General features: G+C 46.0%; 1 protein-coding gene across 7 annotated transcripts in view; it reads left to right on the plus strand.

Annotated features, from left to right (window-relative positions):
• The window catches only part of MACF1 (microtubule actin crosslinking factor 1), a 334,205-nt gene that overhangs the window by 85,778 nt on the left and 234,895 nt on the right, over positions 1 to 13,532 (plus strand). For all 7 annotated transcript variants that reach the window (XM_084816162.1, XM_084816155.1, XM_084816156.1 and 4 more), the window contains exons 2-4: positions 4,475 to 4,536; positions 5,014 to 5,103; positions 12,852 to 12,929. In XM_084816162.1, the coding sequence (XP_084672288.1) occupies positions 4,475 to 4,536; positions 5,014 to 5,103; positions 12,852 to 12,929 (230 nt within the window). The remainder of the gene's footprint in view (positions 1 to 4,474; positions 4,537 to 5,013; positions 5,104 to 12,851; positions 12,930 to 13,532) is intronic.

Raw genomic sequence — 13,532 nt, forward strand, 5'->3', positions numbered from 1 at the left:
CTAATTTAAAGTGGCTTGCACAGGAGAACTTCCTGGTGGATTGTGCCTCCTGTTACTCTGTTTTGAATTCTGCCGCAGGCACCAAAGTGTCTTGGGCTGAGCCTGGGCTTGTGTGTGTGTGTGTGTGTGTGTGTGTGTGTGTTGCTGCTGCTGCTGCTGCTGCTGCTGCTGCTTCATCTCAAGGCAGTCACTTGAATGTGATGAATGTTGCCTTCCATTTATTTTATTTCTGAAATGTAAACCTTTCCCCTTAATGGCCACTTGACATCCCCAAGGCAAAAACAGTTGGGCCCTCCCCTCCAGTGTTTTCTGTTAGTGATGGTGATGGGTTAGGTGAGATGTTCCCCATCTTCTGAAGCATTGAGACAGCCAGGACTACAAATGGCTAGTTGTTAGAAATGAAAAACAAAATTATGATGTGACAGGAGAAGTTTTAAGTAGTATGGAGATGATTCCTTCCTTCCTTCCTTCTTTCCTTCCAATATTTGAGCTGGAGGAGAAAGAAATGGGGGAGGGGAAGGATTATTGAAGAGTGAAGAAAAATAGTTAATGTTTAGATTCCTTTAATTCAACGTGAGGGCTGCCGCTGACCACAGTGTTAAATGTTTATGGAGCCAAGACTGAAGGACTGAGGGGCAGGATTCTGGGGATAAGTTTGTTGTGTCAGATAGCGTTAAGAAAAGCTACATGTTTCCAAGTACTTCCTAAGGGAATGATTTGCCACACTGACCAGGTAGCAGCTTGTTAACAGCTGAAACACATGCTAATTCAGTATGTTGACTCTAGCCCAGCTCAGAATGTGCCACCCTTGGGTAGAGATCAAAGGGTACTCTCCCAGGGGAGTGCTAGGGACATGTCTTCTAGGCTTGGGTCCCTATACAGCCACCCACTTGGGCTCCCAACAGCTGTGCAACTGAATGGGCAGAGCTCCATCGAGTGAGCCATTTGGCTCAGATCCCTTTGAGGCTAGGGAAAAATGTTAGCCATGCTAGAGCAGCCCCCTGTACAAATTGGTGGGGTGGGATGTGGGGATTGTAGTTATGCCTAAAGGAAAAGGAGCTTGACATGTCTTTAATTAAATACTGTGCAAATGTTTTATGGCTGCATTCTTGCAAAGGAGAATATTCTGAGAAGAGCTTTTAGAAGGATGTAAATAATATACAGCATGTTGTCCCTAAAGAGTGATTGTAAAGGGGTGTGTGTGGAGGGGTGCATGTCCCTACTTGTCGCTTGCCTTTTAATCTGCAGATGTGTAGCAACTGATACAAACAGCCACTGAGAAAAAGACTTGTTGATGTTTTGATCAAAGCTTCACAGGAGAAGAGTCCTTGAGCATGGTAGCCTTTTTATACAGATCACAATAAATTGGCGTGTCCCTGGATGCTAATTGCAGAGAGGCCAAATGTCAGGGCTGGGTGAACTTAAACTGAGGATGGGATGTAGAAAGTAAAAGCAGAGGGGGCGGGAAGTGTATGACGGGAATGTTATTGTGAAGGTGCCAAAGAGCACTGGCTGTAAAAGCTTCTACGCATGCTCTCATTTAGCAGAGTTTAACCAATCAGGTTGTTATAAATCAACCTCCTTGTTAAGTCATATTTACATGTGAGCATAAAAGATGTTTGTACTTGTTGTTCGAGGTCCAGTCTACTGCCATTCTGACTGTACCACATCTTGGTGTTCTGTGGGGGTTGCACAACAATAAACAGGTATCTGCTCAAATCCTGTTTGCTTCTAAGAAAAAGAATTTTCTACAACACTAGAAAGAACATACAACAATCTGTAGAAATTTCCCTTCTGATTTTTGCCCCCCCCCATTTGAATTTTGAACTAGAGTCCCATTAACTCACATACTTCCTTGTTTGTAGGAAGCCTTTGCTCTCACTCAGGGTGTGATCAGGGTGGGGGAAAGAATATCCTGCCAGCTTGGATTGGCTAGTAACCATGAAGTGCAGTGTGCCTTCTGATGCAATATGTGATTTGGCTGTGTCATTAGAGTTGCCTGGAGCTGTTTGCTCTCCAAGTGCCTTTCTGTGGTACTCTCCTCCTATGGCACAATGTGCTCTGAGAATCTGGGGTGAGTGCGAGATGGCCCTGCCCTTCACCCCAGGGTTCTATTCTCCCAACTCTAATTTTATGGTTGCTTCCAGATGTACCTTTTAATGTGCATTGGCCATGGTTCATTGCTGTAATTTTATAGGACATTCAGATGTCATCGTCATCCTTTAGTAACCATGTTTTGTCTCCCTTCATCCATTTTGTCTCTTAATGGGAATAATCCATTTAGCTGGAAAGACCCAGATCAGAAGCATAATTCTCCAAAGGTGTAGATGTTCTCTAGTGCTTCACTCCTATATTTTTTCAGATGTGTATGGCTTTGATGTTGGCAGTAACGCTCATTGCCCTTCCTCTCTCCACTACCCTGAATGCACCCATTGTTCTGAACATGCACACAGGTATTTCATACACCTGTGCTCACATCTTTTTCAAATTTTTAAAACCAGAATTCCAGAATTTCAAAATTCTCCAAGTCCACTATTGTGAAATTTGCTTGGCATCTCAGTTCTACCTATATTCCTATCTTTCCACCTCTCCCGTTAAGAGTAAAAAGAATGTTTTTTTCTGTATGTACAGCGGTGGCTCAATCTACCTGCAAACACCCTTATTTCTTTTCTTTTTTAAAAAAAATTCCAGAGAAATTCCCCAAGATTGGAGATATTTGACTTTCGGCATTTAGCGAAATGAAGCCTCTTGGGTTTTTTTCTCATGCTGAAACTGCACATAGACTTATTGCTTGCTGTCCTTAGCATTATAGTTAAATAATGTATTGCTTTTATTCTAAGAATTAGAAGGCAGCTTTAGAGGAGGCGCCTGATTTCCCATGCCATGTTGAAACATGTTTCCACAAATCGACATGCCATTGTCAGGAGCGCCCTAGCTGCCTCTTGCAGTCCGCACCAATAGCCAACTCAGGACACAGACAACGAGGAATTCTTTCTGAGACTTTATTCCTTTATTACTTTATGACTCTTTCAGAATACTAGTAGCTAGCGCCAAAGCAAGGAGCAGCACTGGGGAAAGATAGCTGAGTAGCCTAAGCTCCAGGTAAGGTAGTTGGTCCCCGTTTGAAGGAGAATCACGGGAAGACCCTGAACTTATGGGCTAGGGAGAGATCCTCCCTCTCTCCCTTGGGTCCTCGGGATGTGACCATTGTTTGCACGCCAAACGAGGGCTATGCCTCCTTTCCACGCCCTCCATCTGTCGTCGCTCCCTGCGTCTGCGCCGAGTGTCCAGCAAGCCTCCCTCCAGCGCTCTCTCACTGCCAGGGTCACTATCTATCCCAGGAATGCTGGCAGGAGGAATCTCTGCCAGCTGCTGTGCTTGTGAGAGATGAGTGAGCTCCTCTCCCACGGGTTGCTGTTCATCCTCAGGATCAGAACTGCCCTGGGGTTCTATTGGCTCAGTTTCCACCCTGACAGCCATCCTCAGAAGGAACAGTGCAAGATGCGTTAGCAGCATGACTCCTTCTCTCACCTTCTTTGTCAGCGGACTAGTTCTACGGTGAGAGAACTTGGTGATTCAAAATGACAAACTTTGAGTATTTTGAAATTTTGGAGTTCTGGTTCAAATTTTTTTTGGAAAAAGATGTATGCACTGCTGTATGAAATACCTGCATGTGTGCTCACAACGACTGATGCATTTGGAGATGTAAAGAGGGAAGGGATGGGAGGGAAGAGAGGATGAGGTGGGTGGGTCAACTATATAGAAGTCTTGAGTACATCCTACCCTGGTGTGGATGGGAAACGGGTTTCTTTGCAATAAGACACTAACGAACAAATTGTGTGGACAGTATGTTTCAGTTCCTGAAGCAACAACAACAAATGGAAAAGCTACCACATAATGTGAAGGATAGCTCATGTCTAGAAGCAATCCATGTTTCTTTGGGGATGGGGGAAGCTGTCTGTAGTACAGAATTGGTGGACATCTTGTTAAGGCAAAAAGCATGCTGAGAACAGAGCCCCTCATGTTCTTTATGTTTGGCTGAAATGCACACATACTTGAACCTGTCTGGAAAAATTTAAAGCTCTCCAGGTGTCCTTGGGCTGAGCTTGAGGGCCTAAAATAAATGTTAAATCCCTAAAATCCAATGAACCAAAATACAGTGAAAGAATAAGCTGCTAATTGCCTGCATTGTTTAACAAAGATAGGTGCAGTGATTTTATGTATCTTATAAAACCTGCATGCTCAGGAAAGGCTGCAAAAGGTATATACCTGGCAGAGAAAACCCTGTGTATTTGCGTGTGTGCTCGTGTGTCATTCCCTACTCTTATTTAGTTGACTTCGGGTCCTAAATATGCTTGTGATGGTTCTGCTTGTAACCTGCAGCAGGAAAGTTCAGGGAGGTGCTCTTTGTTTTTCCAGGTGACTGAAATGCTAACCTACGTCTCCCCTGTCTCTCTGTGTGTTCTTTTCATAGATGAACGGGATCGAGTCCAGAAAAAGACATTCACCAAATGGGTGAATAAGCACCTGATGAAGGTAAGCACCATGCACTTTTGATTCAAACTTACTACAACTGCTTAGGTGTGTTTTTGCCCAATGGTATAATGTTCCAATTTCAAAGGCTCCATGGTTTCTGTCATGTATACATCTTTGTGTTGAGTGCTGTGTGTACAAGTACAGAAAAAGGGATCAGCACCTTGAGAATTGTAGCATGAGTTAATTTTGTAAGAACAACAGCAAGTATAGTCCTAGCCTTTACTGCAGCAGAAAAAGGCTTTAAATTGAATCAGAGCTTGTGGGAGCAGAGTGTATTTGAATTTCTAGTAGTTATGGGACAGGCACTCAGTCCTTGCATACTGTGTTGCCTCCATCCCTCTGCTGTACGTATGATCCTGAGATTTTTCCAGTACCCCATGCATACTTTCACTGGGCAGGAATGTTGCGTTGCCTGGAACAATCAGAAAAAACCTCAAAGCATCTAAACAGTTTTCTTCCTCTGCTTCAATCCCACAGGTGCGCAAGCACATCAATGACCTCTACGAGGACCTGCGAGATGGTCACAACCTCATCTCTCTGCTGGAAGTCCTTTCAGGTGTCAAGCTGGTGAGTTTTCAAGACCCTCCCTGAGAGATTGAAGCAGTTTTCTGGCTCCTCATCATCCCAAAGTCCTAACCTGGAAGATATTCATATCTTGATTTCGTAGTGCATACATGGGTTAATTTTGTTATACCAGTGTGTTTGTGTAGCATTTCTTTAAGTCAAGGAAAGCAACTTGCAGCCCTCCACATGTTGTTGGACTGCAACTCCCATCAGCCTTAGTCAGCATAGCCAGTGGTTAGGGATGTTGGTAGTTGTAGGTCAAAACATCTGGTTTGCCACAAGTTGCCCTTCCTCGCTTTAAGTGAAATTACATCTTTAACTGAAATTACATCTTTAAGTGAAATTACATCAGGAGAAACTTCCTGACTGTTAGAGCAATACAACAAGGGAACCCATTCCCTAGGGAGGTGGTGGGCTCTCCCATCCTGGAGGCATTCAAGACAAGGCTGGACAGCCATCTGTCAGGGATGCTCTGGCTTGGATTCCTGCATTGAGCAGGGGTTGGACTTGATGGCCTTGTAGGCCCCTTCCATCCCTACTATTCTGTGATTCTGTGATCTATCATGTCAGTTTCCTGAATAACTCCAGTAACTGGAGCTGTCGGTCCTAAGTCAGCTGCACTGGTGGTGCAGGTGGATGGGTCCATGCATTAGCCTGGCTGGCTAAGACCTCAGGGTTCCCCAAAGACACTGCCCATTATTGTCAGGGATCAAATCTGCAGGAGGTCCTGAATGTGGTAGACCTGAGTAGTGCCAGGCAAATGGTGTACTGGCCAAAAGAGGAAGCTGTCAGGGAGCCAGCCAGACCAGCAGTGAAGCCAAGAGGACAGTCAGAAGATCTGGTCTTGTACAACCTGATCTATACAAAAGTTTCCAAGGCGTGCTGGCTCATTTGTCTGAGCAAGAAGGGGACTCCTGTATCCTTATGCAGTAAATGTATAGAACTAAATTGAAAGACTGTCTTTGCTCTCCCTTGCCCACTCTGTCTCATCCCCAGCTTTAGAGGAGCTGGCTCTGACAATTACTGTGAGATGCTGCAGGTCCTATATACTGTGTGTCTGTGCAGAATTAAATAAAAGGGCCCTATAAATTCACTCTCCTTTTCTAATTTGGAAACTGTGCATGCATAGACTGTGCACTGATGTCATGAACTGTCTGCCTGAGGCAATCTAGCCATTCCCATCTTGCACAGGGTCTCTCGTGTTCTGACTGAGATCTACTCCTCTGGGCCATACCTCAAAGGTTGGTTGCTGCCGCCAGCCCTCTGTGAGCTGTTTCTTCCTCCTGAGGGGAAATGGCTGAAGAGAGTAGGCCCAGCTCTTTGTGGTCTCCTACTCTTTCAGGGTGCTGGGTCTTTGCAGCCTCCCTAGCACGCACTCCTTTTCAGATCAGCACCCCTACAGAGCGTCTAGGCACATGGGGCTTCCGTTTAACACCAAATAATTATTTGTGGGTTTATTTATTTATTTATTTATTTAAAATGATTTTTAGGCTGCCTTTAAGGGTAGAACCCTCTTATAAGAAGGGAATCTTATTGACAAACCTGAGAGAAGAAGACATCAAGGAGAAAGAGCAATTCAGGAAACAAAAAGATCCAAATAGTTTCCCTGATCTAGCTCGACAATGATGGCACTTTGCAGAGACTTAATAAGTTGCTTAGCTAAGAGTCAAACACCTGTGTCTTGATAATCAAGGGAACCACAGCCTTTTCCCCCACATTGGGGGGAAAACGATTTGGGGAAAAACACTCTCTAGGGGTGGACGTGGACTTTCTGTGGGATGCTTGGCTAGTTAGCTGTGAGAGCTGTGGCTCGGTGTGGCCTGTCAGTTTTGACTAACTAGCCAGTAGAAAATTGGGCCTACCAAGGTTGTGCATTAATTGCTGAAGGCAGGTGAGATCAAGAAAGGCAATTAAGTGTCATTCCACTGGATAGTTGTTGATCATTGCTACTTGTTTAGGACTTGGTTTGTCTGTCATAGGGAGGAAAGCACACATGCAGGAGTCAACAGGCCACTCAGTGTGAGGCAGCATCCTTGAATTCCGCTTGCCATTGCCTGGAATGGGATTTCAGCCTGCTGTCCGGGCAGCAGGAAATCCATTTAAAAGACATCATAGGAAGTATATCAGATCAGACCTTTTGTCCATCACGCCCAGTATTGTCTAGTCAGACTACCCTTTTCTGGGACTTGGCAGAGGTCTTTGTTTTGTTCCTTTTTCCTTTTTTTAAAGCTGGGGATGCCAGAGATTGAACCTGGGGCCTTCTACATGCGAAGCAGGGGCTCTGCCTCTGAGCTGTGGTCCAAAATGGATGGTCCCAAAGCTGTTTCTCCATCATAGGCTGTTCAGTTCTCAGGACCAGAGGGTCCTATTACTTTTGGCTCTCACTCAAGATTCTGCCTTGATATGTGAGGCAGATCAGATGTTGGGTCTATTCCAGCACACCTGGGCAATCAGTGAATGCTTGTGATAGGAAGATCCAGGATGATCCATTTTATTATTGTTATTGTTATTGTTATTATTGTTATTATGGAGGATGAAGGGCAAAGAACACTGTTTTGTGTGTGTTCTTCTGCCCGCCCTTCCTCCCGTGCATCTTGTGTGTGCTGCATTTTCCTTTCTTTTTGGGTGTGTGTGCCATTTTTCCCCATTTGGTGTTGTCTGTCTGTCATGGTTGCTAGCAGAAGGAATTCTCAGGGCAGAAGACCCTTCGGCTGGTGAAACTGCCGTCTTGGTGTCACATGAGCAGCGAAGAGTGTGAGGAGGAGGAGGATGGTGATGCAGTAGGTTGATGCCCTCCTTGGAGCAACGTTAACAACTGGCACTGGGACACGCTCAGATAATCCAGGCAAACCTGAGATTTCAGGCAGGAGTAGCTGGGGTATCTTTTGAGGAATAGACAGCAATCTTCAGCATTGATTTAGGCTGCAGTCCTGTACCCATTTACCTGGGGGTAAGCCCCATTGAACTCAATAAGACTTCTAAGCAGACGTGTGTAGGATTGTGCTGTTATTTACTTAATTTAAGAAACTCTACCCTGTTGCCTTTTTCAGTTATTAAAAACAGTATTCTCAAACCAGTTTACGATATAAATTAAAAATCAACAATAAAACATCATAAAGAATTTATGTGGTGCTTTGGAGGTTGGAAGAATTTCACACACATCATGTTGGTAATCGTGTCTTTAGCTCTGTAACGCAGGCTAACATTATTATCCCCATAGTGCAGTTCACACGCTGAGTGCGCAGGTGCGCAGCTGAGCTTGCCTAAGGCCTCCTGGTGAGTTTGTGAAAAGAAGGCAGCTGATTTACTTCCATTTAGAGCAGGGGGGCCGCTCCGGAGGTGCCTTTGCTGCATTCACATAAAGAAAATGGCCAGCTGGGACTGGGTGCCCCCAACTGCCACGAGTCGAAGGGAAAGACACGGGAGAAATGGGGAGCAAAAAGGGAGAAGATGGGCAGGCTTGTCGTAGAACCTCTGAGGGGCCGCCTGCCAAGAGACAAGAGTATATGGGGCACGAAGGGGCCATGTGTACTGCATGGTGCGGCACTGTGCGTACCCAGAGAGTTTTCTTTTAAAAACAAAAGCAAAAAACCCAGCGACTTTGTAGGCCTCCTGGTTCCAGACAGAGAAGAGTGTGTGAACATGGTGCTTCTCCTCTTTCCTTCCTTTACAATCACACTCTTTGCCACAAATACCTTAAGCACCCTAATCTAAGTTTGCCATCAGGCTAAATTAAAGCAATTTCAGAACACACCTGACTTTTTCTTTTTTTAATAAATGTTTTTATTTAATTTTGGTCTAAAGTATACGACCATTTTAACATATAACAACACATCAACAGTGCACAGTACATGCAGTTTGCCTTACAGTTTCTTCATTTTAACAAAGTGCAGATTTCACTCCTTTCTTCATTCTCCCAGTGGTGTGGGGTGGATTTCTACAGGGGTTTTGAGCATTCACTGGATTATCCGTGCGTGTTTTCTGGTGCTTGTAGCTGGATGTGTGAGGAACTAATCCACATGATGTGAGTGCATGATGATCTGTCTTATGTACTACAGATCCTGCACACTTCAACAGACCTGTTATGATCCCACACTTCTAACCTCAGGTCTTTGGTCACGCATGAGTATCCATTTGTGTTGGCATGTATACATGTAAACTGAGGCACACAGAAATGTTAGTTCTCTTTCCCATCACTCCACAAGTAGGAAATCACATTTTATGATGAATATGGAAAGTATAAGAAGTCTAATAAAACAGTCCTATTTTTCTGTGTGGGAAGACACACTCATCCTTCCCAGAAGGTGTATTGTGTTTGCAGCTTTATTGCCAAAGAGCAAAAATATAACTCTGCATGTGGTCAGCTTGCTTGTTTTTTAGACCAGGTTCTGTAGAAATGTTCCTGCAGGGAAGGGGATCTTGTATACAGGTAATTGGATCTCTGCCTGACATTAGTCAAGGGTTCTGAGAAATTTCACCCCTATGGAAAAAACTGGAGAGGCAATGTACTTCTGCCCTCCATTTGTGGGGGTGAGAGAGTGAGAGCTGGGCAGAGTGTCTTTAAAAGAAGAGCACCTTCCTTACTCTGTGAATGGGTATTAAAACTGGTTTTTGATGAGTGAAGTACTGGAGGTCTTTTGTGGCTGGCTCAATGAAGGAATTAAAAATAATTGCTTTAGTAAAAGTTGCCATGTTCTCTGCTGCCTCTCGCTTCTGAAGTTACACCCTCGTACTTTCTTACTATCTGGCTGTCATTTGACATAGAGCGTTTCCTTTTGTCTTCGCCTCTTCCTCACTGTGGCTCTTTATCTCCTTCTCTCACTGCTGCAGGAGCCTTCAGGGTTCAGGCAACCGCTCTTGTAGGGTTGACTAAAAGGCACCAGGCCCTATGCTTAACTGAATTTGGGGGGCTCAGCTGCATTGGACAATCCAAGCTGTCACTTGGTAGCCATACTTTTTAACAGAAGGATGGGACCCAAGATCCCAGCATCCCCTGTGATATTGCAGGGGATTCTGGGGCCTTGTCTCTTGGATCACACAGTGCAGTGGCTAAATTTTCTTGGACTGGCCCTGATCCCTGACCCATAAAGCTACTGGGCCTTTTCCCCCTTTAGTGCACACAGAACAATGCAGGCCCCCTTTTTTGCAGCCTCTGTTGCACACCTACCCTGCTTTTTCACTTAACTGTCCTACTACAAGGGCTGTTGAGGTCTTAAGACAGGAGAGGGCAACTTGTAGCCCTCCAGATGTTTTAGCCTACAACTCCCATCGTTGTTTGTTCGTTCGTTTGTTTGTTTGTTTTATTACATGTCTATACTACCCCATAGCCGAAGGTCTCTGGGTGGTTTACAAAAGTTAAAACATTAAAATACAGTATACAAAGTTTAAAAACCATTGACATAAAAGCATACGGACAGTATATACAAACAACATGTAACTAAAAACAACTTTGAACTAAAAACATTTTTTTTAAAAAAAATCCAACAATAAAACAACACAGCTTAAAACAACACAGCTTCAAAACAGTATACAAAAGTCAGCAGAAGGAGCAGGCGTGCTCAAGGGGGAGGCCTGCCGGAATAAGAGTGTCTTTAACTCCTGCTTAAAGACCTTCGAAGAGGTCAGCAGGCGCATTTCAACCGGCAGGTCATTCCACAACTGAGGGGCGGCAAAGGAAAGGGTCCTCTTGCGTGTGGCTGCCAGTCTCACATTAGGCAGCCGCAGCAGGGAGCCCTCCGACAGCGCATTGCAGAAATCAAGCCTAGAGGTTACCAGCGTGTGCACCACCGTTACCACGTCCCACGTCCACATGTTCCAAGAATGGGCGTAACTGACATATCAGCCGAAGTTGATAACAGGCACTTCTCACCATTGCCTCCACTTGAGGTGCTAGGAGCAGGGCTAGGTCAAGCAGCACCCCCAAGCTATGAACTTGCTCCTTCAGGGGGAGGTTAGCCCCATACAGAACTGATCATCTCTCACCATTAGCTATGCTGCCTAGGGCTAATGGGAGCTGTAGGCTGAAACATCTGGAGGCTCATATGTTGCCCACTCCTATCTTACAGTGTCCAGGATATGGGAGAGGGAGATCTTTCATTGGCTTATCTGTCTCTTTAAGTTTTGGTCAACAGAAGCTGTGGGAGCAGGGCTATCTGGATTAGGTCCACAGCACTGGGGGTACTTCCAGCCAAGGCTGCAATTGCCCTGCCTCATTCATGGAATTTTATGGCGGGGAGGTCCAGACAATGATGTCTCCAATTTGTAATGCTTCTGGGTTCCCCCACTGCATCTTTTTTCTTACCAGGGAAAAAAACGTTGAGGAGGAAAAGGTGGAATAGCTGCACAATACTATTTGATTGGGGGTGCTTCCAGATGAAGGGTTCCTAGCTCTAACCATCCAAAGGCATTGTGCACCTCCTTTGTCTTTTTTTCCTTAGTTGATTTTCTGCAGTAAGAAAAAAGACAGAAGAAGTGATGGGAAAACATGAGAGGATTAGGAGTCAAAGATGGTAACTGAGCCCCCTGTAAAATTCCGTGAATGACACAGGGTGATGGCACCATAAAAGCTGTATCTGGAAGCACCCTGAGGGGCCAGGGCAGGGAGTTAACTGTATTCCCAAGAACCCCCTGCCCAAAATAGCTGTTTGCCCTGTTAGGACACAGCCTGTGTGCACGCATGTTTTCCCAAACAGGGCAAACTTTGAGGTGGCAGGAGATTATTTTCATTGTGAGAGCTGTGAGGGGGGAAAGCTTTTTAAAAACAACCCCCAAACCTCTTTCTTGGCACCATGGCCCTGATCTGGACTGGGCCTCCAGTGGCTGCTGCTGCCAAGACATTACAGGGATGGATGATGCAGTTACAAATCTCTGCTGCCTCATCTAGTTGGGTCCTCCATTTGGTGAGCATGTGTGCCCTGGTGCCTCTTTTCTGTAGTAAGGGTCCCACCAGTGTGTGCATTGGAGTAACTAGCCAGCTGCTGCCATCCTTGTCCTTGCATTTTGCCTGCAACTCTGTCTGAAGCTGAGTTGGAATCGGATGAGTGACTCTCTCAAGAGCAGGCCTGTCCCACTAAACTGAAGGTAACACATTGCCCTGGTGCTTGGCCACTTCTCCCTGTTTTTGCAGTCCCAGACAGGGTAGGAGCACAAACAGGAGGTTTGTGGAGCCCCTAGTGGGCCACCACCCACATTTGGTGGCCGAGCTCAGTTTGGTGGGCTGCACAACTTGTTGTCAAGGGCTTCCTTTTCTGTGTTCTCAGCACTCTACAGACCAAGGCATGCTGTGCCCATCTATCCTGTGGGTTCTAGTGCTTTTGCAAGCCAGCAATAGGGGGAGCTGCCGTTAGCTGTGGACCTGTTTGCCTCTTTGGTTTCTTCTTCCTTGGTCGTCTGCCTCTGACCTTTGCTTTTTCTGATGAAAACGTTTAAGCCCTGCTCAGGCCAATTGCTGATTTGAGGATCAGCAGGTTGGGGCACAGCCCTTGTTAGCACACTGAAAACAAATTGGGGCAGTGGCTTTCCACTTTAAGGGTGGGTTGCATGGGGGCTTCGTTTTTGTTTACAATGTGGAGCCATGCATGGCAAGATCCTTGGCAGAATTTGAGATGGCAGCTTGAAACCTGAGGACAGTGCAAGGACAGTGGATTTGTGTTTTCTTTGAGTGATGGAGGAAAGGCCCAGCCAAAGATGAGTTGGTGTGTCTTGTTCTGTGTGGAATGAGGAAGTTGACATTGCTCTCTTGTGTTTTTCAGCCGCGGGAGAAGGGCCGGATGCGGTTCCACCGACTACAGAATGTGCAGATTGCTCTCGACTTCCTGAAGCAGCGACAGGTAAGGGCCCCAGGGGGTCTGTCCGGTGCCTTCTGTCATTCTTTGCCCCTCTTTCCTCCGTGCATCCCAACACATGCAGCGAGTTTTCACTGCTGGCTGCTGTTCATGTAGCAGTCCTGAGTCCTCCCATAGCTGTTGAGCGGCCCCTGTCCATTCCTGAAGTGGGTGGGGCACTTGGTTAAGATCTTGGGAACTCTGTGCTGGATGTTGTGGGTCAGGGGAAAGGGGGTGGGGCCTGGAAAGGGGGTATCTGGGGAACCCCAGAAGGCCAGTCTTTGCCTACAGGCCTGAGGCCCAACGCCCCTGGTTTAAGGGCTAGAGATTCTGGCCCAGGCCTGCTTTGAATTGTAGATCTGTGGAGGGCTTAAGGCTCTCCGGCGAAGACTGCTCATCTTAACCCCCACCCCACGCCAGCTAATAACTGCCAAGGCTTTCTGGGGGAGCCATAGCAGCATATGTGATCATCCTAGCCCAAGTCCCTTGGGCTGAACCGGGGGTGTCAGTGACCTGTTTCTGTAAGCTGATTCAATATGTATGGCGTAGTGCTGCTAAAGTGGGCAGAGGGTGGGTGGGGATGGCTTGTCTCTGTGCTAGAGAAGTGCA

This window comes from Heloderma suspectum, chromosome 10, assembly GCF_057233095.1.
Source record: "Heloderma suspectum isolate Gila_16-S chromosome 10, 16-S_ref, whole genome shotgun sequence".
Lineage (NCBI taxonomy): Eukaryota > Metazoa > Chordata > Lepidosauria > Squamata > Helodermatidae > Heloderma > Heloderma suspectum.